The 23,634-nt window shown below is 46.3% G+C and overlaps 2 protein-coding genes across 4 annotated transcripts; one reads left to right on the top strand and one right to left on the bottom strand.

The window, feature by feature from the left end:
- The first annotated feature begins 53 nt into the window (after nt 1–53).
- polr2eb (RNA polymerase II, I and III subunit E, b) lies at nt 54–3,726 on the top strand. Its single transcript, XM_020652576.3, has 8 exons — nt 54–248; nt 907–1,081; nt 1,193–1,308; nt 1,420–1,500; nt 1,573–1,631; nt 2,311–2,389; nt 2,755–2,828; nt 3,595–3,726. The coding sequence occupies exons 1-7, from the start codon at nt 192–194 to the stop codon at nt 2,818–2,820; spliced, it is 633 nt and encodes a 210-aa protein (XP_020508232.1). The 5' UTR covers nt 54–191; the 3' UTR covers nt 2,821–2,828; nt 3,595–3,726.
- A 2,769-nt stretch (nt 3,727–6,495) lies between these two features.
- Nucleotides 6,496–23,398, bottom strand: arhgap45b (Rho GTPase activating protein 45b). Of its 3 annotated transcripts, none has more exons than XM_020652570.3 (24): nt 23,085–23,398; nt 21,682–21,931; nt 20,527–20,709; nt 17,445–17,585; nt 16,922–17,006; nt 15,071–15,143; nt 14,906–14,975; nt 14,346–14,477; nt 14,192–14,253; nt 13,990–14,100; nt 13,803–13,883; nt 13,547–13,714; nt 13,229–13,366; nt 12,939–13,132; nt 11,455–11,576; nt 10,921–11,007; nt 10,723–10,824; nt 10,442–10,605; nt 10,176–10,364; nt 9,955–10,092; nt 8,482–8,753; nt 8,162–8,399; nt 7,466–7,580; nt 6,496–7,257 (listed from the first exon to the last, which is right to left on the bottom strand). In XM_020652570.3, exons 1-24 carry the CDS (start codon nt 23,361–23,363, stop codon nt 6,836–6,838), a joined length of 3,816 nt encoding a protein of 1,271 aa, XP_020508226.1. In that variant the 5' UTR covers nt 23,364–23,398; the 3' UTR covers nt 6,496–6,835. The 3 variants fall into 3 exon arrangements, with proteins under 3 accessions (XP_020508226.1, XP_020508227.1, XP_065812291.1); XM_020652571.3 differs by lacking the exon at nt 23,085–23,398 and adding an exon at nt 22,410–22,905; XM_065956219.1 differs by lacking the exons at nt 17,445–17,585; nt 20,527–20,709; nt 21,682–21,931; nt 23,085–23,398 and adding an exon at nt 17,155–17,275.
- Nucleotides 23,399–23,634: the final 236 nt, after the last annotated feature.

Here is a 23,634-nt window from a genome sequence, read left to right as displayed (position 1 = left end):
AACGTGGATGCCCACACAGCCCAATGCTATGAAAAAGACTTATCCGTTTTTTGACGACGTCATCAGCCTGCGACGCTACATTGAAACGTGTGTCGCTCTGCGTCGCTGTGCTGTTTACAGTCGAGCGAAGAATCGGTAAATAAAGCAAATCTTAGATTAAATTTAAGGTCAATTAAAATATCTGAGACGACATGGATGATGAAGAGGAGACATACAGGCTGTGGAAGATTCGTAAAACCATCATGCAGGTGAGTTCAATGATTCTTTCGTCTGTTAGCTTAGCATGTAGCCTCAACCTGAAGCAGCAGCAGTCAAACATCTAAAACAATAAAGTGGATTTAATGAGAGACCAGTTTGTTTGACGAGCTACTTAGCACCACAACAGAGACGTTCAGTTCGTTTAGTTAATAATTATATATCAAGTATAATCCTCTTAAAGAAATAATACATCAGAAAAGTCTCAAGCTGTTTATTACAAAATGTAAATATCTACTGGATTGTTTAAGTGTTGTGTTTGTCATGAATCTGTCCTTCTATCAGTCACTGTGCTGAGCTGTGGGGTAAACCTGTAACTCATCTGTGGTCCAAAACAAAAGAACAGGTCCTTTGTCTCCAAACCAAAAACAAGAAAGGAGAATCGAGTTATATGAAGGACCAGAAGAACATGGACCTGGTGAATGGAGATCCATCCAGTTCAGTCCATGTCAGCGTTATCCTCTGTAAAATACAGGACACTCTGACGTCCTGGGTTTTCGTTGTTTATCCTCTGACTTGACTGTGACATGTAAATCCTCTGCCTGCTGAATGTTAAAATCCTCTTGTCTTTCATTCTGACATTTTAACACCTCATCATCCGCTCCTTTAAACATGATGGTTTGTAACGTTACACTCTTTGTTTCCCCTCAGCTGTGCCATGACAGAGGCTACCTGGTGACCCAGGACGAGTTGGACCAGACTCTGGACGAATTCAAGAGTCAGTTCGGGGACAAGCCCAGCGAAGGTCGCCCCAGACGCACAGACCTGACCGTGTTGGTGGCGCACAACGACGACCCCACGGACCAGATGTTTGTTTTCTTTCCTGGTAGGTCAAGCGTGTCCAAACGACGAGCGGAGCTGTCTTTGCGTAGCCTCGTTCATGTTTGGCGGTGACGTCAGTGACTAACTCAGATGTGTGATGTCATTGTCCCGTCAGAGGAGCCGAAGGTGGGGATCAAGACGATTAAGATGTACTGTCAGAGGATGCAGGAGGAGAACATCACACGAGCCATCATCGTGGTTCAGATGGGCATGACGCCATCGGCCAAACAGGTGAGCTCCTCCTCTGCAGACGTCTTAACATGTGACACGCCGTACTCGTCTTCATAACACCTCGTTAAATGATGCTCATAGCGATATGATAATGTAAGAGTGTCCTTACAGTCTCTCGTGGACATGGCGCCCAAGTACATCCTGGAGCAGTTTCTCCAGCAGGAGCTGCTGATCAACATCACAGAGCACGAGGTAAAATCAACACTGTGTTTAAAATCATGTGATATCATCAACGCTGTTCTGATCGGATTGTTCATCCTGCAGCTTGTTCCAGAGCACATCGTCATGACGAAAGAGGAAGTGACGGAGCTGCTGGCGAGATAGTATCCTTACACACGGCGCTCTTCTTCTGCTGTTTGTCAGATTTAATGATCTGTTTTTACCCTGCAGACAACGCAGAGCACCAACAATGAGACATGGAGGATAAGAATCAGGACTGTCAGCATTAACTAGTTAATCTTGATTAATCTCATGTTATTTTGTCCCTTCAGGCTCACCGTAGATAGTGGTCCTCAGTGTCTCCCTGTAGTCTCAGTGATGTAAAAGAAGAACACTGCTGCATCTTTGAATGTCTCATTTCACTTTAACAAACTCTCAGACAGCTCAGCTGACCAGTCCAAAGTAATATCCACCTTATGACATCACACATTGACCTTATGACATCACACATTGACCTTATGACATCACACATTGACCTTTGTTAGCGTTCCTTTGAGCTGTTTGACCTCAGTTTGGGATACCTAACCATTTCCTGTTTCTGTGCTTCACTTCCTGTCCTAACCTCACTCTACAGGAAGGGCCTGACTTTATTTCAAAATAAAAGCACACAGGAAGTAAAGTACGCTCAGCTTAAACTGATTGTACCCGACCTGAAAAGCCTCTGCATGTTTCTAATAAGCTCCACGAACAGTGGAGTTACACCTGTGACCTTTGACCTGTGTTCTGTGTCTGTGTGTGACCTCACACTTCACGTTACGCTTCCTCAACATCTTCACCTCTCAGTAAATTAAAGGAAAGTCAGTTACCGAGGATCCAGGCTGGAGACCCTGTGGCTCGCTACTTCGGCTTGAAAAGAGGACAGGTAGCGCTGATTGTTTTAACGAATGTACATGTCATCATGTGGAGGGTGTGTGAGTTAAAGCGGTCACATGAAGCTCTTTATTAGACATCCAGACATCCAGTATCTTTACCACTTTGCCCATTCCTGTCACAGGGGGATACGGCAACATTATCAAATCTCAGTTTTTTAAAAGCAGGATTATTTTTTAATGATTTTATTTTTAAGGGATTATTTTGTGGTTTATTTTGATCCGACAGTGGGTAACAGACTCGACCTTGGTGCTGTCCTTCCTCCATTTCAGTCTCAGAAAGTAACGTCAGCATCTTTCATCAGAGTCCAACATTTCATTTAGCTTCTTTCTTTTTCTTTTTTTATAACCCTTTCAGGTAGTGAAGATCATCAGGCCTAGTGAAACAGCCGGCAGGTACATCACGTACAGACTGGTGCAGTGACATCACAGGTGAGCTCACAGCGGTCATAACGTTGGAAATCAAACCGTGATGTTGAGTTTATAGATCTCTGTGAAGGTTCTCAGTCGACCAGGTCAATTCAAAGCTTGATCCAAAGCTAACTGGACTTAGTCAAAGACGTTTCAGATCTTTAAGATCTTCATCCAGGTCCAGTTGCCTTTGGATCAAGTTTTGAGCATATAGATACTTCTGACTGCCGTACATCTAAAGTCTCGTTTAGTAACGTTTTATTTTTCAGTCACTTGAGCTGGTAAGACCCCGGTCCATGTGTTAGTGGGTCCATGTGTTAGTGGGTCCATGTGTTAGTGGGTCCATGTGTTAGTGGGTCCATGTGTTAGTGGGTCCATGTGTTAGTGGGTCCATGTGTTAGTGGGTCCATGTGTTAGTGGGTCCATGTGTTAGTGGGTCCATGTGTTAGTGGGTCCATGTGTTAGTGGATCCATGTGTTAGTGGATCCATGTGTTAGTGGATCCATGTGTTAGTGGATCCATGTGTTGGTGGGTCCATGTGTTGGTGGGTCCATGTGTTGGTGGGTCCATGTGTTGGTGGGTCCATGTGTTGGTGGGTCCATGTGTTGGTGGGTCCATGTGTTGGTGGGTCCATGTGTTGGTGGGTCCATGTGTTGGTGGGTCCATGTGTTGGTGGGTCCATGTGTTGGTGGATCCATGTGTTGGTGGGTCTATGTTCACCTCATGCTGTGTCTCTGCTTCAAACACAAACCCTACCTTCTCTTCTTCTTCTTCTCTAAACATTTAGGTGGAGCGCTGACTGGAGCCGGAGATTTAACATCCTGTTCCGATCACTCATCATTATCTTTTCTTTTCATTCATGTTTTTCTCTTCTTACTTGTAACGACAGATTTTGTAAAATAAACTTATTGAAAAACGCCTCAGTATGTTCACGTTTATGTTGCACACATTCTTTATCTTGTTAGGACCTTCAGCCTTGTAAAAAAAGCATCGATGAATGACGGCACAGACGCACACACACACACCACATCACTTGAACGCCAAAACAAATGATGGACGACCGGTCAGAAATAAATAAATAATGCTGAAGGCTGGAGGGTTAAAAATGAATATTGTTTTCAAGACAAGTAGACCACTCTAGACCACTTTTTGGAGGTCTCGGAATCGAAAGCATTTTGACTCTGTCTTGTCTCAGGCTGGACAGACTGCAGACCTCCACTGAGCGGCTGATTTTCCTCGTCATTACTGGGATCAGAAGGAAAACGCCTCTCTCTAAAAGAACAAAAAAACTTCAGTTCTTTTGATTTTTATCCCCCCCGCTTACGGCCGCAAACGTCCCGGTGTTTGAGTCTAAGTGAGGGACATATCCCCCTGCACAGTTATCAAAAGTCCTATTTGAATACTCATCCGGTCCCAGTCTGGATCACCATCTCCGACCTGCAGCTCATATGAAACAAAGCACTGAAACTGGCCCACTCTCAACAACCACTACATCCAGTCCAGATCTGGGGTACAAACCATTGAACACAAAAACACCAAACAATAGTCTTCAAGTATCTATCATCTACCAGGAAGCACCCTGCCCTCAGGAAAACCATCATGGAGGCACAACAAGCAGTCAACACCCCCCTTACATCTAATCTATGACTGAGCAAAGATGACCCCAGCAACCCTCCATAACCCAGTAGTTTCCTCCCAACCTGCCCGAGCACATATCACACATCATGCACACCCACATTCATTGACAACATACATAGACCCTGTAACCTTTGAGTCCTCTGCCTCAGCCCCCGCCACTGAACCCTCCCCCCCCAACCTGGATAGAAAAGAGCACAAGCCCTAAACTATCAGCACACAAGATGATTTTTCACTGATAATTATGATCTTGGTCTTGTCTTAGTCTGGCAGCACTTAGATATTTATAAACATGATAAACAGGTCATGAGTAATGTTATTAAAGGTTACCAATAAATCAATAGAGCCGTCATTCAGGAGCCTGATGTACATCGCATGACGTTAGTCCTGAAGGAGAGCGATGTGTACCTGAGGCCTGAAGGAGAGCGATGTAAAGGTGAGCGATGTGTACCTGAGGCCTGAAGGAGAGCGATGTAAAGGTGAGCGATGTGTACCTGAGGCCCGAAGGAGAGCGATGTAAAGGTGAGCGATGTGTACCTGAGGCCTGAAGGAGAGCGATGTAAAGGTGAGCGATGTGTACCTGAGGCCTGAAGGTGAGCGATGTGTACCTGAGGCCTGAAGGTGAGCGATGTGTACCTGAGGCCTGAAGGAGAGCGATGTGTACCTGAGGCCTAAAGGTGAGCTTGTAGAGATCGTCAAGTGTGTGCTGTCTGAGGCTACGTGTTGTCCCACACTCACACACACATGTTATACACACATATTTACTTTTTAATGATATCTTTATCATAGTTTGAAAGTTTTTGATGCCTACCTTTTTCTTTTTGAAGGCCATGCTGACGCTGAAGCTGAAAACTTTCAGAGCTCGTCTGCTTTACAGAGAATCACACCAGAAAAAGGAAGCTGGTTGAATACATGGTTTAAATATTAATGGAGAAGGGGCAGGGTTTGATGGTAAATAGACATGTATAGTTCTCATCTTCTGACGACTCAAAGTACTTCTATACCACAGGTCACACCTACACATTCACACACTGATGGTAGAAGCTGCTGTGTAAAGAGTCCATCAGTATTAACTCATCCATTCATACACTGATGGTAGAGGCTGCTGTGTAAAGAGTCCATCAGTATTAACTCATCCATTCACACACTGATGGTAGAGGCTGCTGTGTAAAGAGTCCATCAGTATTAACTCATCCATTCACACACTGATGGTAGAGGCTGCTGAGTAAAGAGTCCATCAGTATTAACTCATCCATTCATACACATTCACACACTGATGGTAGAGGCTGCTGAGTAAAGAGTCCATCAGTATTAACTCATCCATTCATACACTGATGGTAGAGGCCGCTGAGTAAAGAGTCCATCAGTATTAACTCATCCATTCATACACATTCACACACTGATGGTAGAGGCTGCTGAGTAAAGAGTCCATCAGTATTAACTCATCCATTCATACACATTCACACACTGATGGTAGAGGCTGCTGTGTAAAGAGTCCATCAGTATTAACTCATCCATTCATACACATTCACACACTGATGGTAGAGGCTGCTGAGTAAAGAGTTCATCAGTATTAACTCATCCATTCATACACATTCACACACTGATGGTAGAGGCTGCTGAGTAAAGAGTCCATCAGTATTAACTCATCCATTCACACACTGATGGTAGAAGCTGCTGTGGAAGCAGCTGGAGCAACTTGGAGTTAAGTGTTTTGCCCGAGTACACATTGGACATCTGACTGGCGATCGAACCCCTTGCCTTCTGGTTGAAAGACGACCACTGAGCCACAGCCGCCCTAACTGGTCTACTCATTGTAATCACATGCTAAACAGGAAGCTGGCTGAATAGATGGTTAAGTATTAGTGGAGATTTAAGGTTCCTCTTTGTCTTCGTTAGGGATAATTAAATTCATAAATGTAAACCACCGCCGCTGTGCGGATCTGAAGGCGATGCAGCTGTCACTCAGGATTGTTCTCAGTAACTTGTTTAATTTCTTCCAGATTCTCGGCTCTCCAATGTTGGACCTGATAAACACACATAGAATCTCAGATGGTTGATAAAATGGTTTAATAATAAAATGTTTATAAAAGACATTGATAACAAGGCGATACAGACGATGTTAACAAACTGCTGAATTTATTATTTAAGATTTAGAGCTGAAACACGACCAGCAGCACTCAGACAAGAAGCTTTGAACAGAAACACTTCAAATACATTTTTAATCAATCGAGTGAAAACTTCTGTCCGAAGACAGATTCATCAAACAGCTGGAAGCAAACAGATGTTCCACTGCGGGCGAGCGATGGATACAGCGGCACACAGGAAAGCCATCTCCCTTTACAACATTTTCAATCGTGTCCCTAAACTCTCAGGCGGCGCCTTCAAAGATATCAGACAAACTCGGGCTCGTTGTCCCTGTTTCGGGTCAGCGGTAACTTCTTTCCACACAGACGTGACAGTGGGAGCCCCGACAGGCTTAAGATGGATGGGTAGTTGTTGTTGGACTGGTTCATGTTGAACTCTGCCAGAGAGACGCACAGGTCCTTCTCTGCCTCGGTGTCATCGTCGGGCGGCCCGCTGTCCGGCGGTGACGGGGGCTCTGCTGCGTCCGGGTCGGCGTCTTGTTCCAGGTCAGTGAGGGTCGCAGACTGACTGGACAGGTCCAAACTGTCCCTGTAACTCAGCGGATCGTTGTCCATGCTGATCACGCTCTCCTGCTTCACCAGCATGCTAGACTGAACCGTCCTCTGGCCGCTCTCCTCCAGCTCCGAGTCAGAATCAGGGAGCTGCTCACTTGACCCCAACGAGCTTTCTGAAAAAAAAAAAAAAAAAAAAAAAAATATAGATAGAGATAGAGATAGAGAGAGAGAGAGAGAGATTGTGCAACCAGTTGCACCGTATTGTTCATTCAGTTTTTCTCAGTCGCCATTTTACACGCACACCATTTCTTCTTCAGGACACGAGTTCAGAAAGAACCTTCATGAAATCTTTACTGCAGCCCGGGCTTCAGACAAACTTACCACATCCCTCCTCCATTTTGTCAGACTCTGGTTTACTCTGTTCCTCTTTGCCTCCGTCCTCCTCCTGCTCCTCTCCATCAGCACTTCTCTCCTCCTTGTTCTCTGCACTTTGATCCTGTTCCAGGACAGGGAAACGAGGGACAAAGGGTGAGTTAAAGGACGAGGTACACAAGCTGTTTCTGACCTCTCTAAAGGCAGAAGGCCATGTTGAACATTCAGAGTAGAACATGAGGTCTGAACACATTTAATTGCTTCCGTTGTTTATGAACTACAAGCTGGTTCTCTGAACGAAAGGAAAACAAGATCATATATCTGTGTTGATATTTTTAAAATGAGGGGTTGTTTGTTTTCGCCTTACTTTTCATAAATAAGGAAAAGTTTGAATCAAATTATCAACTAAGAAACTTTCACACCAAATCAGACCTTAACTGAAAGGTCCAATCAGTGAGATGAGTAGAGAGTGAAATGATAAAGGTATCTTACTATATGATCAGACATTAAAGAAACATGCTATGTTGAAGTGCTGGCTTCTCTGACAACAATGCAGCAGTCAGTATGTCCTCCTTCTAACTTTAGATTCTGCTCCTGAATGCTCTGGATTTGTTTGGACCAGAGAAGGTAGACGCTTTTAAGACAGTTTAAAACAGTTTCTTAGAGGTTCATAATTTCAGAGATTATCTACACGGCGAGTCCTACCTGTGGTGTGGACGAAGTCGCAGAGCGGACGGCTTTGTGGGACGAAGAGGTTTTGGAATGGAAGATGGACGAATAGAAGACGATCATGGCCTCCACGATGCGGGCCTGGTGGGGGTAGTCCACCAGAGAGGAGAGGGATATGGTGGCCCCCGTCGGACGAGGGCGCATCAGGGAGGGACCAAAGACGATACCCAGGTTACTGGGACTCATCTTGTTGTCTTCCTCCAGCTCTGCGATCCTGGATTGAGGGATTATCAAAAGGGTTACAGAACCTGAAGGTGCAGAATCTGGTCTTTTATTTTCTCATTTTGAATAATGACCTGCGGAGATGGCGGATAATGTAGCGTAGGGTACAAATGTTGGCCTTGGGCAGCTCCTTCAGAAGCTCCTTCAGCTTGTCCACAAGGACCAGGACCTCTGGGTTGGTGTCAGGACCCAGATCCAACAGCTCCGGCCCCTTGCCCGTGGCTGGACTGTTGCTGCTGGACTCGGCTTCCTCTCCCACAGTCGAGTCTTCTTCACTCTGCAGACTCTCCTTGGCCAAACCCATCAGACTGTTGTACAGGCGGAACAGCATGATGGGCTCGGGCAGCTGGTGATGAAGAGTAACATGAGAGGGACTGTTACTAAAGAGAGTCTAGACAATGACCTCTGACCCTTTACAGTGTTTCCCACAGAATCAGGTGATACCTGGGCAGTGGAGTTGGCTAGGCTCGTCTTATTCTCTAATCTGCACGCTTCTTTCACTTCTCATACCCAGACCTTCAGTTAACACCTACAGGCTGCGTTGGGAGAGCACGCAGCTTGGTGGAATTTTGCCCTTTACACGCGGTGTCTTGTCGCGCTCCGCTGTTTTGACATTATTTATTAGCAGAACGCTAGAGACGCAAATAACACTACTCGCATTTGAAATGAACGGAGGAGGCTTATTGGTGATTACACAACAAACATCCTGAGCAGAGACTGAATGCCGGCACAGGAAGCGAGCAGCCGCAAAAGCTTCAGTTCTGACACCAGTGTTGCACCTCAATCAGTGCCTTTACAGCAGGGACATACGGACAGCGGACCTCGCTCTCCCCTTCTGTCTCTCTCTCTCACTCTCTCTCTCTCTCTCATGTATGCGGCACTTTATGAATAAATAAAAAAAATGGCCATAAAAATACCTATGCGGCCCGCTCAGGTATCGCCTGAGTGTGGGTAACACTCTTGAGAAACATCACGAGTACAAGATAAAGAATAAAAAAACATGTGAGAATTTAAGGCTTCCCATAAGATTTCTCCCTCTTCCTTTGAAACAGACTGATTTGTATGTCTGTATTTACCCTTACACTTTATTAATATTATTTATGATTGATATATGCTGAATATTACATTATTATTATCTTGGATTATTACATTATATTATTATTATCTTATATCCTACTGTATACTATATAATACACTATATACAACAGAATACTTTATCTTATAGAATTATATAATACCATGTTTTATTTTATTTTGTATAACTTCACTATTTTTATTCTTTAGATCATCATATCATACTACTCTTATACCATCACTGGTCACTTTAACTTGCCATCCACTACACATAATTGTCCTGTATTGTTTAACTATTTATATTCTTTTGGATATACATCCTATTGTTGTTTCTATCTGTATTTATCTTATCTATCCTGTGAGTTTTGTATTACTTCCTTCTCTGTCTTGCTGCTGCAATGCCCGAATTTCCCCTCTGGGGTATTATCCTATCCTATCCTTAACCTCTGCATGTCTCTGCCGTGTTTGAGTACCTGTCGGAGGTAAAGCTTGAGGACGTTGCTGATGTCATGAGGCGAACACTGCGACAGCTCCACCAGCTCCTTTCCGTTCTCGAAGGCCTGACACAGCTTCTCCACACGAGTCTTCACCCCATTCACCCTGTAGATGCCCTGCCAGGAGAAAAAAAAAAAAGTCAGCGATTCAGACCGCCAGCGCTTTCCTTTGACCCGAGTATCTATACGCACGTCCTCACCTTCATCTTGAGCGCCCGCCTCTCGATCTCAGAGATACACTTGGTGATGATGAAGGGGACGCTGTCGCTGGCACAGCTGACCACCTGAGAGAACTCCCTGCCGAACAGCTGCAGGCGGCCCTGAAGCTTCTTATGACCGCACTGGATGGCCAGAGTCTCCAGGCAGCGTTTGTGACACGCCAGGAAACACTGCGAGGACAGAGAAGAGGTTTAAGCCCCGCCCACTTCCTAACATGACTCAAGGTGATGCAGGCTGGATGACTTGCCTCTTCACACTCAGCTCCCTGGAAGTAGACATAGCTGTCACACTCGCGGCACTTTGAAGGAGTCCGCAGCTTCCTCAGCCGGTGGGTCTGCGCCGCTTTAGACAGGCCAACGTTACGGAACGGTCTGGTGGAAACAACCACATCAGGATCCATGCCGTTGACACCTGAACACACAAAACGCCACATGATCCACGGCAGGAAGTAGAATGAATCATTTGTACAGATATAAAGACATCCTGTTTTATTTCCTCCTTTCATCAGAAACACAGAGTCAATCTTACTCGGAGCTTCAAATGAGTTGACGTTCCCGTCTTTTTCATCGGCGTCCTCATTGGACGACATCGTTCCGGTGGATGACGTTCGAGCTATTTTACTGATGTCACCTGGGAGAAAAAGACGGTTTAGAGTCCCCCACAGACAATGTTCACACCTAAAAGGTGAATGAAATACAAACAACATAAATATGATCTCCTTCTTACTTGAGCTGGCCGTCGGAGAATCGAGGCCTCCCTCTCCTCCCACGCTGTCATCGCTCACCGTTGATCCCCACGACTTGTGGCCCTGCCCTGAAGGTTACACGATGATTATCAGAACCATCAGAACACAAAACACAGAAAAACGCTTCTCAGCTCTCACTGGCCCTCTTCAGGCTGCTTTAGTGCCGTAACCACGTTCAGTCATCATCACGTCTTTCTACGTTCATATCGTTTCTGCGACGGCGTCCCAGTCTGTGAGGTCACATTGTGTTTTCGTCGTTGCAGAAGCATGGCATAGCGGGCGCTCCACATACACACAGAGTCAGACATGCACACACACACACAGCGCTGTTCTCCCCCGCTGGATCAGCTGATCCCATCCCTCCTCAGTAACGCCTCTGAAGACAGAGGCTTTACGCCACAAAAGCGAAAACATCATGGTTTGAAGAGGCGCTCTGAACAGATCTTAATAGATATGATAACAGTCTGAAGTCGACTGACCTTCTAATGTCTCCAGCAGCAGCTGACTTGACTTACTCTTGCGATGAGCCTCGGCGTCTCGGTGGTCTCCGGACGCCGTGTTCACACTGGTGGCAGGACTGTCGGCTTGGCTCGACGGCTCCGTGTTGAAACTGTCATTCCTCGGTCTGTGGCCGTGGCTGCAACAAAGTTGAACTGTTAATTATGAATGACTCTCAAAACAAAGTGTAAACAAGTCAATGCTTCAGCAAGCGGTAAGTGAGCGCAGCACAACTAGCCGCTGTGTAAAAGGTGATGAACTTTCTCCAAGCAGCTGTCTCTCTGAGAGTTGGTTTGGGGGGTGGGGGGGGCCATCCCACTGATGCCCCACCTCTTGTTGTCAGTCTACACGGTTGACTTGTAGGAGGGGCCATGTGGTCGGGTAGGTAGTATCGGCGTAGTCGCTATCTGGACCTCAAGTCAACACATCCTGCATCTGTTGAAGGATGAGTTCCCTTTTTGGTTGCCGTGGCGACTAAGGGCCATGAGGTAGGTAAGGTAACTTATCATTTGGGCATAATTGGGATGAGGGTCACGAGTACCTTCTGTTTATCTCAAACACAAACAGTTTTTTAAATTTTATTTTATGTTTAAAGTAGCAGAATCTTTTATATCTGAACAAAAATGTGCACGAGCAGTTTCCCCGTGTATCCAGTCTCTGGGCTAAATTAGCTAAGCTGAGCAGCAAGCCCCACCCTCACCAGGAAGTTAGCCTTAGTCAAGCCCCACCCTCACCAGGAAGTTAGCCTTAGTCAAGCCCCCCAAATATTTTTACAGAATGCATTAGCTACAAAAAAAAATCTGTTCCTGCAAGATACCGCTGAGTAACCCACAGTTAACACACAGTTCCTGTTTCCGTGTGAGAGAGGGAAGTTTGTCCCAAAGCCTGCTGCTGTATTTCTACCTACACCTTGATGAAGGGGACTTCATTCAGCTGCGAGTGTGACTCTATTTCTGTAGGGTTTGGTTTGAAAAGGGCCACAGTGTATGAGGAGAACTTTAAATCTCTACAGACTTATAGTTAAAATAGAATCGATGTCTGATGCTAGTGATGTCGGCTAACGTTAGCAGTCCTCTTGTAGCTGCTCGCTGTCTGTCCTCTACTGACTGACCTCTGGACTCCATCATTGAACATTTCTGGATCTGAAACATCCTCTAAACGTCTCCATCAGGGTTTTGAATACGTAGCTGAGAGTTATGAGCATGGTCTGACAATGACAGTGACATCATGGAGAGCTAAACGCTGCAGATACATGCAGGATGAAAAACCCTCCTGGATCACGATGTGGTATATTTAGAGTCACTCTGTCAGACACCTCGAGCTCCTTTAACAACGTTCAGGAACAAAGACTCGGACCAGGAGAACATTTGTCTAATCGGGAGTAGCCCAGCAACAGTTGCTATGAGAGGGAGCTCTCTGGTTGGTGGGCAGCAGACCAATCAGAGATCCAACATTTATTGAAGGATTCACACTGAAGTGGAGGTCATTCTGTGGGTCTTACTGTGATGAGCTGGATGGAGAGTAGTTCTCAAACAGGTACTGGACCTGCGGCTGCTCCGGCAGCTGCAGGTCTCGCACGTGGGCGGCGTACTGTCGGCCGGGGTCGTACAGCTTACTGCTCTCACACAGAGTCTGGTAGTGGACGGGCAGGGCGACCGTCTGCATGTGCATGAGCTGGTAGTATGAGATGGTCGCCTGGAGGACGAAGACATACAACAAACCACGTGTTATCATTCAGCGGGAGTTTGTGATGTCATGATGTTAAGATGAAGTCAGTGTGTTTGTTCGGACCGAGCGCAGCGTCTGGTCGCTCTGTTTGACGAGGTCCTGCAGCTGTCTCAGCACCGTGACCTTTGTGTGCTCCAGCTCCAGTTGCTGGGTCGTGGCGTCTGCTATACAAGTACGGTAGGTAGCCTCCGCCTCGTCCGCCTACACACACACACACACACACACACACACACACACACACAATTCCTGGTTAACTTCCTGTTCTTGTCCTGATTTAAACCAGACTGTCACAGCACCAAAATGACTTCACCAGTTTAACACTAGTGAAATCCAGATTGAGAGAAAGAGAAACAGAGTAAATGTTTAGTTCCTGGTAAGAACCTTGTTGCGGGCTTCTTCCTCCACTCGTTTCTTCTTCTCCACAGACTTGGCCGTGGACCCTCCTCCTTCTTCTTCTGCTCTGCAGGCGGCTGATTTGGCCTTCTCGTACTCCTCACAGCGGACCATGTAGGCCTGCTTGGATTTCCGGAGGTTCCCTTCACACTCCATCTGAAGAGAAACCATTTTGTCATTTGGAGTTTTTTTATATTTGCTGCTCTTTAAACTGTACCACTCTGTAGGTTCTACAGAAGCTTACCAGTTTCCTTTTAGCACGGATCCAGTGATCCTTGATCTCCTTCCGTTTCTTTTCATGCTCCTGCTTACGCTGCATGAGAGGCTACACACGCACACACACGGGGGTAAACAGGCATCAGTGACTGCTGCAGTGTCTGAAGAGAAGGTTTTAAAGAGTTCATGTTGCGGGGGGCTTCAGGAGGTCTCACCTGGATGAAGGTCTGGCTGTGCAGGGTGGTGGTGGCCTGCTGCAGCCCCACGCTCTGCTCCTGGTCCTGCTCCAGAGCGAGCGAGTAGATGGAGAAGAGGGGCATGTGGGGCTGAAAGGAGGGAACACAGAGAGAGAACAGGTTTTAAGGTTTGGTCACATTTATCAAGAGAGAGAGATTCAGAGGGGACTGTGATGTTTACATGGGTTATGTTGTGTTTGCAGGATTGGTATAATCTTTGGAGGCCTTTGGAGAACTCTGTCTCTGTTTGAAAGAGCAGAAAGAAACATCAGTCAGAGTTAAAGGAGCGACCACCTGGCAGGCTTCATTTAATCATTTATAACATTCTTTCTCACCCAGTGACGTTCTCTTCTCCACGTAGCTGATCAGGTCTTTCATGTACTTAGAAATGGTTTTGGCATAGAGCAGAGCGGAGTCCACCCCTCCTTCGCTCCTCTGCAGGATCACATCAACCTCCTCCACTCTGCCTGCACCACCAACACACAAGTCACTTTACAGGAACAGGCACAATTCATCGCCATGACGACAATTTGTTTTTTGCCCATTACGATGCACAACAGACGAGGCTCTGCAGCCGAGGTGTGAAGATTCAAATATGCAGCATCCTGTGTTTTAAACATGGTGGTAACTATATGTTTAGATTTATTTTACATGAGGCGGAGACTTGACCTTTCCAAAACGGTTTTAACTTTGATCTTTGACGGCTGCAGAAACATGATGCCGTGCCAGAACACTCCTTTCTAAATGTGCATGTGACAGCCACCAAACACCAAACAATGATTTAATGAGACAGAACTTAACAGATGTGGAGAGGCTGAGATGAACACAAATGGCCGCCTTGCTTACTGACAAACTGCTAAAGCCACTTTTTAAGGAGACACAAGTGAAGACCTACCCATGTCGTGCAGGTCACTCCTGAACGCTGACCCGTCTGCTCCTGTCGCTGTGTACAAGTTCTCCATCGACTGCACAGCCAAAAGGTCATTCATTACTGATACTCTGCTTTTTTTATATATATATATTGGAAAGAGGACATACTTTGAGTCGAGTGTTCACTCACCCGGCTCTTCTCAGTGGGCAGCAGGGAGAGCAACGTGCTGCTGTCGACCTCACCCATCAGAAGTTCAGACACACTAAAACATGACAAAGAACACCTTTACATCGGCTGATGTACGGCTGCAGAAACAACACGGGTTTCATTGAAGGTCACACTCTGATCCTGTATTTGATCATGTCTATAAACCCCTCTATTTCAGCCCTGCTCAGAACAGGCTGTTTCTGTGTCTGTACCTTTAAATATGTAAATGAGCTGTGTCTGACCACGCCCCCTCTCTGGAAGGACTTGGTCTTTCTCACTCCATGTCCTATTGTTTACAGTGAGAAGGCAGACTCAGAGGGCAGAACAAACACCTAGCTGTGGGAGTGTCACCCACCTGGGGGAGGGGTTACTGCCCTTTGTGATGTCATGAAGGGAAAATCTCCAAACGGCCTGTTTGAGCACACATTTTCTGAAAAGTGGAGCAGGCAGAAGACGGAGAGGATGGACTTTTCTCATCATTGGGGGGTTTGTAGACGGACTAGAGACACATTTTAGAGTTAGAGGAACATGGGGAAGAGGATTTATAATAACATGTGACCTATAAAGAAAGAAAGTTAACTGGAAGGAGAAGCCCTTCTTTAGAACTGATAAGTAACAAGATTGTGCTGCCAGCGAATAACAAAATCAGTTCATTTCTATCTGTTAAGGGGCGCTGGTGGCCTAATGTGAGAGCACACACCCCATGTCCAGAAGGCTACAGTCCACTAAGTGGACGGCTTGGGTTTGAATCCGACCTGTGGCTTCTTTCCTGCATGTCGTTCCCCGCTCTCTCTCTCTCTCTCTCTGAGCTCTGACTCTACCCTCTGTCCTGTCTCTGAATAAAGTCATAAAACCTTATATATATATATATATATATATATATATATAAAAACCTTTAATAAAACTGTATCTAAGAAATGTTGTTTCTCATGAAAACGTTGGTTCTTCAGCATTCAGACATCAGGAACCTTCTTTGCTGCGATGTGGCGTCCATCTTGGTGTTTTTGGTTCATTACAGAAAAAGAGTGAAACAGAGAGAGAGACTGAAGACAGAATGAGGAAACAGACACGTCAGTGCACATCAGAAATTAACTCTGCCAGCTCACTTCCTCCTGAGCCTCTGTGACAGATGTCTAAAGCCTGACGAGCATGTGACGGGACTGTTGCTGCAGGGCGCTTCAGGACGTTACTGTTCAAGACTGGGGGCGTAAAGATGAACTGAAAACAGCGAGGACGACGCCTCGCACACTGCACGGCTCCAACATGACAAAAAAGCATTCATTTCATTGCAGTGTGCGAGATGCCTTCCTGTTTGAGCTCCACTCTGCCCCCTCTGGTTCGGATGAGCACGTTCTCTCGATTGTTGAGCTTTTAAAGTCAAAACACGGATCTCTGACGTGGGATGCTGTCAGAGTGAACAAATTTTAAGTCATAAATAAAAGAGAACACTTCATAATGTGTGACCTCCCCGTCCGCACTAATCTGTTCTCTCAGTCACGTAGTCAACAGCGTTTACAAGTTCTGGTTTTGTGTCAGAGGGGAGCACAGAAGAAAACCACTTCCTGTTTTCGGCTTTTCCTCTTGCAAATGTGTCAGCAGCGCTGCACTTCTGTCTCCAACAACAGAGCTCTTTGTTCACACTATGAAAGGAGAAACCTTTGATTGGACGAGATCAAACAGACAACAGCAGCAACATCACTTTTACTCTGAGTACTTGTTTCAATATCTAAATCAAACACCAGACGGACTCAACCAAAGGGGGACGTTGGAGGGTTGAAAAGGTTATTTCTGATAATCAGATAACGGCTTGTGAGGGATGTATGAGATACTCACTTGCTGCTAAAAGCAACGGCGATGGTTTCAATCGCCTTCTCAAAGTCCATTTTGTCCGCTTCGTTACAGGCCTCATAGTGGAAACCTGAGAAATCACAGACATGCATGTTCAGCTTTGGTTTAAAATGACACCACAGTCTTTAAATAGTGAACACATTAGTTACATCAAACTAAATATATCAAGTATAATGAGTTACTAAAGGCTACTGAGTGAAATGATAAAGTGATCTTACTATATGATCATTAAAGAAACATGCTATGTTGAAGTGCTGGCTTCTCTGACAACAATGCAGCAGTCAGTATGTCCTCCTTCTAACTTTAGATTCTGGTCCTGAATGATCTGGATTTGTTTGGACCAGAGAAGGTAGACGCTTTAAAGGTGACCCCCCCCCCCCGCCCCCCCCACAAAACACTACGTGTCAGAGTTACATACTGCTCCTTTTAATTTATATTTTAAAAAAGGAAACATTTCTGTATTCTTCCTCTGCATTAACATTAGCCTTTCACTGCACCACAGACTGACCTTTGACCTTGGATATGAGCTTGCCGGCGGCGGTTAGGATCTCCACGGTGTTGAGCAGAGGGTAAGTGTTGATGACCTGCCGCAGCACCCGTAGGACCTCGCCCAAACACTCGTGAGCCACGGGCCGCCGACTCTCCTTCCCTGGATGTGCGGGACAAAAGGAGCAGAGTGGATGAGCAAAGAGAAAGGAGAGGGGGAGAGAAAGTAACGGCTAAATAGGTGATTATAGACAATGTGTGGCAACCTCCAGGGTGCAATCTAAAGCAGACATATACGACTGCAGATAGGCAACCATTCATCCCACTGACACTGAATGCATCAATACAGACAAGTTTCTTTGTTTGTTTTTATTGCATCTTAATGGCAGTATTGGAGCAAACATCAGGACGTTCTGGGTATGCAGAAGTCATTTCTTATCTCTCTCTCCCTTGATCACCACCTTTAAACCAAAAGAAAGTGGGCAGGACTCGAGCTTCTGCCTCATTGTAGAGAGTCATGACGCCTGGCCTCCATCATCAGACTGTGTCGTCCTACAACCACCTCCGTCCTCCTTCATGCTCCGACCTCCACAGGGAGGAAGTGTGGACAATAGGAACATGAGGAATACAAAGAAGAAATCCTTCCTGCATGATCCAATATGCTCTTTAGTAAAGTGTCTCCAGATAACACTTGTTATGAATTGGAGCTATACAAAGAATGATTGATTGATGACTGTGGATATAATGAATTTACATCTTGATGTGCGTGGACAAGCCACACACACACACACACACACACACACACACACACACACACACACACACACACACACACACACACACACACACACACACACACACACACACACACACACACACACACACACACACACACACACACACACACACACACACACACACACACACACACACACACACACACACACACACACACACACACACACACACACACACACACACACACACACACACACACACACACACACACACACACACACACACACACCTCGGGGAGGAGGCCAGAGGGCAGCCGATCCTCGGACCTCCAACTGTCTGTCTGACGATGTGTATCAGAGTGTCTGAGACGCAGCCAATAGGAACACAGCCACACATTCTGCAGAAAGGATGTGGGCTGCACTATTCTTTTTGCAAGATTACAAACCAACTCTGGTGATGTGCTGCATCTGCTTTCTGTGGCTCAGGAAAAAAAACCTCTGCTCTGAATCTCTCAAACTTTGTAACATATCGAAGTCGGAGCGACCAGAAGAGGCGCTCCAGATGAAGTGGTGCACGGGGAGGAGGAAGGGAGGAGAGGAGGCTCAAGCTCTGATTGTTTTGCTGATTAAGAAGAGGCGCCGCCACATTCTGGTGATGCAGCCAGCCTATCAAAGGAGGAAGTGTGGACGAGGCCCTTGTGTCAGAGGCTATCCATCATGGCTTCCTGTTTAGAAGGCTCAGCCTGGGTGGAGGACATGACAGAACAGAGCCCGAACACGGCTGACAGAAATACACACAAACAAAGCTGCTTTGGTCTCATCTGAACCACAGAATCAGTTTTGGGATTTAAAAAAGTATTCATTCTAGATTGGAGGGATCCACACTGGAGTCGAGGTGTTTACTCCATGAAGTGTTAAACCTCAGTGAGTGACGCAGGAGAGGAAGAGGGTTTGAAAATGCAGACAACAAAAAGTTAGCTTCTTGCTAACGACAAGACTGTGGTTACACTTTGCGGGTGGCAGGGGAAGCGTAGCCCCGGAAACGTAGCACCGGAAACATCCTCCCAGTGAAGGGAGGAGGTTGCACACAGCCATTTGTAAACTTGGTTTAGAAGGTGGTCTCGCCCCTTTTCATCCAGCCCTCCCCCCATTCATAACACATACATGTGGGAGAGCAGGACTGTTGAAAGATAGCTCATGTCCTCTCATGTGAGCCCTTATCAAAACTAAGTGGAGCGTGGAATGCAAATGAGAAGAGCAGAGAACAAAGAGTGTAGTGCTGTCTGCAAACAAGTCGATACAACTCCAACAAACGACTACATACGACCCAAACAAACAACCAGATACGACTCAAACAAACGACCAGATACGACTCAAACAAACGACCAGATACGACTCAAACAAACGACCAGATACGACTCAAACAAACGACCAGATACGACTCAAACAAACGACCAGATACGACTCAAACAAACGACCAGATACAACTCCCAACAAACGACCAGATACGACTCAAACAAACGACCAGATACGACTCAAACAAACGACCAGATACGACTCCCAACGAACGACCAGATACAACTCCCAACAAACGACCAGATACGACTCAAACAAACAACCAGATACGACTCAAACAAACGACCAGATACGACTCAAACAAACGACCAGATACGACTCAAACAAACGACCAGATACGACTCAAACAAACGACCAGATACGACTCAAACAAATGACCAGATATGCTAATGCAATACTATCACACCACTGTACCAAGTGGGTGAAATGCATTTGGTCAAGCTTAGCGCTCTCCTCCTTGCTTCGTCCCTGGAGGAGGGAAAATGTAATAAAAAGGAGGTAAAGTCTCCCTCTTTATTTGATTGGCTGCTAAGGCCAAAAGTGACATTGTGACATATTCTGGATATCAAACAAATATCTCTACAAAATGCATCTCTACAACCGGCATGAACACCTGCTCAAGTCAGAACAACAACTCTGAAACTCTTCATAGAATGAGGCTGACTTTACGCCATATTCGTCATTAAAATGTCGGCTAAAGATGTTTAGTTAATGTTCAGATACTTTTGATTAATTCACGTATTGCACATCAACTTTTAGCTCAAATATAACTTGTAACAGAGACATTCTGGGACCATCTGAGGAGCACCTGAATGCATCATGTAACTCAGTCACTGGGACCATCTGAGGAGCACCTGAATGCATCATGTAACTCGGAAACTCTGACCATCTGAGGAGCACCTGAATGCATCATGTAACTCGGACTGAATGCATCATGTGTACTGTGAAGTGAGGGATTTATGGGCACGGTAAAAGCTTTAAAGAAACGATGTAATCCTTCATTGCACTCACCTTCAGCCAGCACGACGTCTTTCAGCTTCTCGACGGCCTCTGCGAAACGCGCCACATCCCTCAGCAGGGCGGGGATGTCCTCGACCTCGATGGCAGAGCTCTCTGGAACGTCAGACGGAGTAGTGGGGGTCAAAGCCCCCTTTCCCTGGCCTTTAGTGAAAACCCACGACTGAAGTGGGAAACCTGACGAGACACACTCAGCGTGTAAATATGGAGGCTTCAAATTCTCCAAAAGCAAAAGTTAGACATATTTTATGGAAACACAAATTTGATTTCTAGGGGGAGAGATGGATGAGTAGATCAGTGATGTGTTTCTCCTTTGAAGGCTTTAGTGTGAGAACATCTCAGGGCAAAGAAATCGTCTTGCTTTCTGAGTGGGTTGCTTTTCTCCAGAGAGACAGCAAACGGCCAAAATGATACGGAGGTAGTCGCAAGGAACGGGCCCATGATTGAGAGAGTCTGGTCATGTGGAGCGATGAAAGACTGGACATTTAATGATCACATTAAGAACTTTATGGGATGACTATTTCTACAGAAACTAGATGATTGTTCTGTCGTCTTCACTCAGTCTACCTCTTACCGCTGACCCCGAGGATACACCTCATTGTGTAAAAAGGTTTGGTGGTCATCTCTCATAAAAAGGGTGACTGTTGAAGGTTCCTCCTCGAGTCCGATCAGAGCTGATAAAAAACAGCTTATTATTCTGCACTGGACTTAAAAGCTGAGGAGTTTTAATGACGAGAAATCTCTTCTAAAAAAATTGTATTCATCTTTTGTTGAGTTCCTGAATTGATTCTGTAATAACCTTGATGTTGTTGTCAATGAGCCGTGACCCCGATGACCTCTCCAGTATAAGTAAAGGTTGAATGAATGAATGGTTAGAATGAGTTATTTCCTGCAGTCTGCACCGGGGTCAGATCACTACTCCTGGACTAAAAGAAGTCCCACTCCTAACCCGACTGCTTCCCACTCCAGCATTGGTCCTAACTAAGCTTTAGGAGGCTCTTGTTGTTGGGAGTGTGTTACTCTTAGATCCTGTTACTAGTCTTAATGCTAAGCTAAGCGAAGCTAAGCTAAGCTATCTTGTGGGTGGCTCAGGCTTCATTAGTAACTTTCATTTGGTGCAGAGTAAACAGATGATAACAAAACACCGACCTGCAGCGCTGGCATGTCTGCTCAGCGCAGTCGGTCTCTTCAGTGTTGCCACGGGCGACGGGCAGGCCACCCCTTGCATCGCAGCCAGCTTACCGTGCTGGGTGCTGGGGGTACCCGGGCAGGACACAGAGGGGTCCGGGGCCCCAGCGGTGGTCGGGGTGAGAATTGAACAGGGAGAGGGAAAGGGTTGAGGCGAGGAGAGAGTGATGTCGCCTGCATCTTTCCGAGGCTGCTCCTGGAGGATGGAGAGCTGAGAGAGGAGAGAGACAACAGGTCAGACCATCAGGTGATCCTTTTTTTACTTTCAGCTTGGCATGAGGACGCCATCTGACCGTCTCTGTGGCATTACACCCAATGCAGCAACTGTTGGTAAACACACATGAAGACTTTCACAAGATCCTGTGGAGCGTTGAGCAACACTTCCTGACTCCAAGCTGCTGTCGGGCGTGGCAAACAGAGCAGGGTGTAGAAAGACACAAATGACATTCACAGTTTTGGAATAAGAACTGATGTTTTAGAGGCGAAAGTTAACATATCATCTGCAAACAAACTGACACAACTCACAGGAAAGTGTTCCTCTTAGTGTGGTTTTCTCACACGTAGTGTAGTAAAACACTCCAGTTAGTGCTGCAAAATCTTGGGGGCCTACAGGGTTAACCCTGGTAAGGCCCAGATGCCCTGATCACTGCATAAGAACATGACACAGGCCTATCCACACTGTCACATACCTGCGTCAGCCATACGTTGTGCTTGTTGGGCAGAATGTCCAGTTTGTCCTTGCCTTTAGAGTCCCCTTTCTTTACCCTCTGACTCGTAGCATAAGGGTTGTAGCTGCTTTTAGCGACGCGTTTCAGCATGCTCCTTTAGTCTACTGCTCTTTCCCCATCAGAAATGTACTTTTCAAACTGCTTTTGAAAGCTCAATCACACTCAAACTGGAGCCTGTCACACTCACGCTGGAGCCTGTCACACTGGAGCCCGTCACTGCTTCAGGAGAAGACGCAGAGGATAAACCTGGTCTAAGTCCTTGAGCAGTCAGTCGACATGAAGCTCTGTGACGTGTTCACCATTATCAAAGTTTCAAATCATACAGTCACAGTCTGCAGGTCAAAAGTCACAAGGCATTAAAAAGAATTAACTCAACTGAAGTCACATCTATTGTTCTGAGAAGTCTCCTCTCACACACAATCACCCTTTGTGCAGCCTGTCCCCTCCAGCTGAAGACACACACACACACACACACACACACACACACACACACACACACACACACACACACACACACACACACACACACACACACACACACACACACACACACACACACACACACACACACACACACACACACACACACACACACACACACACACACACACACACACACACACACACACAACTCACTGCGGACGGCGCGCTCTGCGGCCCGGGGCTTCCTGCACGGCTCTTCTTCGAGATGGATGGCGTTTTGATCAGTTCCCGTTTCTTCCTCGTGAACATTTTCAGGGTGCCTTTGCCGTCCATCTTGACCTCCTCTTTAAGTTTCTCGTAAAGCCCCCCCACCCACCCCCCGACTCGCCACTTGGGTGCTCTGCCGCTCAGCGGGTGCTTGGTGCCATGCAGGCCAACCTTCAGCCACGATAACTGTGCGTGTGTGTTCCTCCTCCTCCCGCTGTCACACATCGAGCCGCGCAGCCTCACTGACAGAGAGACATACACCGCAAACTGTGTGCGCACTCCTGCATCCGCTCTGTGTGTGACTTCAGTTTCCTCAGGGGAGGGGGGGGGGGGGGGATACAAACCGGTGAACCGAATGACTCTTTAACCACGTTTCAGAGGAACTGCTGCGTTTAAAATGTACTCATGGAACAACATCTTTGTCCAAACTTAAACTGACGTGAAATGACAAGAAGCCCAAGTGCACCGTGACGCGCACACACACGAACACACACAA

The sequence above is a fragment of the Labrus bergylta genome, chromosome 6 (genome assembly GCF_963930695.1).
Source record: "Labrus bergylta chromosome 6, fLabBer1.1, whole genome shotgun sequence".
NCBI lineage: Eukaryota > Metazoa > Chordata > Actinopteri > Labriformes > Labridae > Labrus > Labrus bergylta.
The sequence above is the reverse complement of the archived record's forward strand: the minus strand, read 5'-3'. Positions and strand labels throughout refer to the sequence as shown.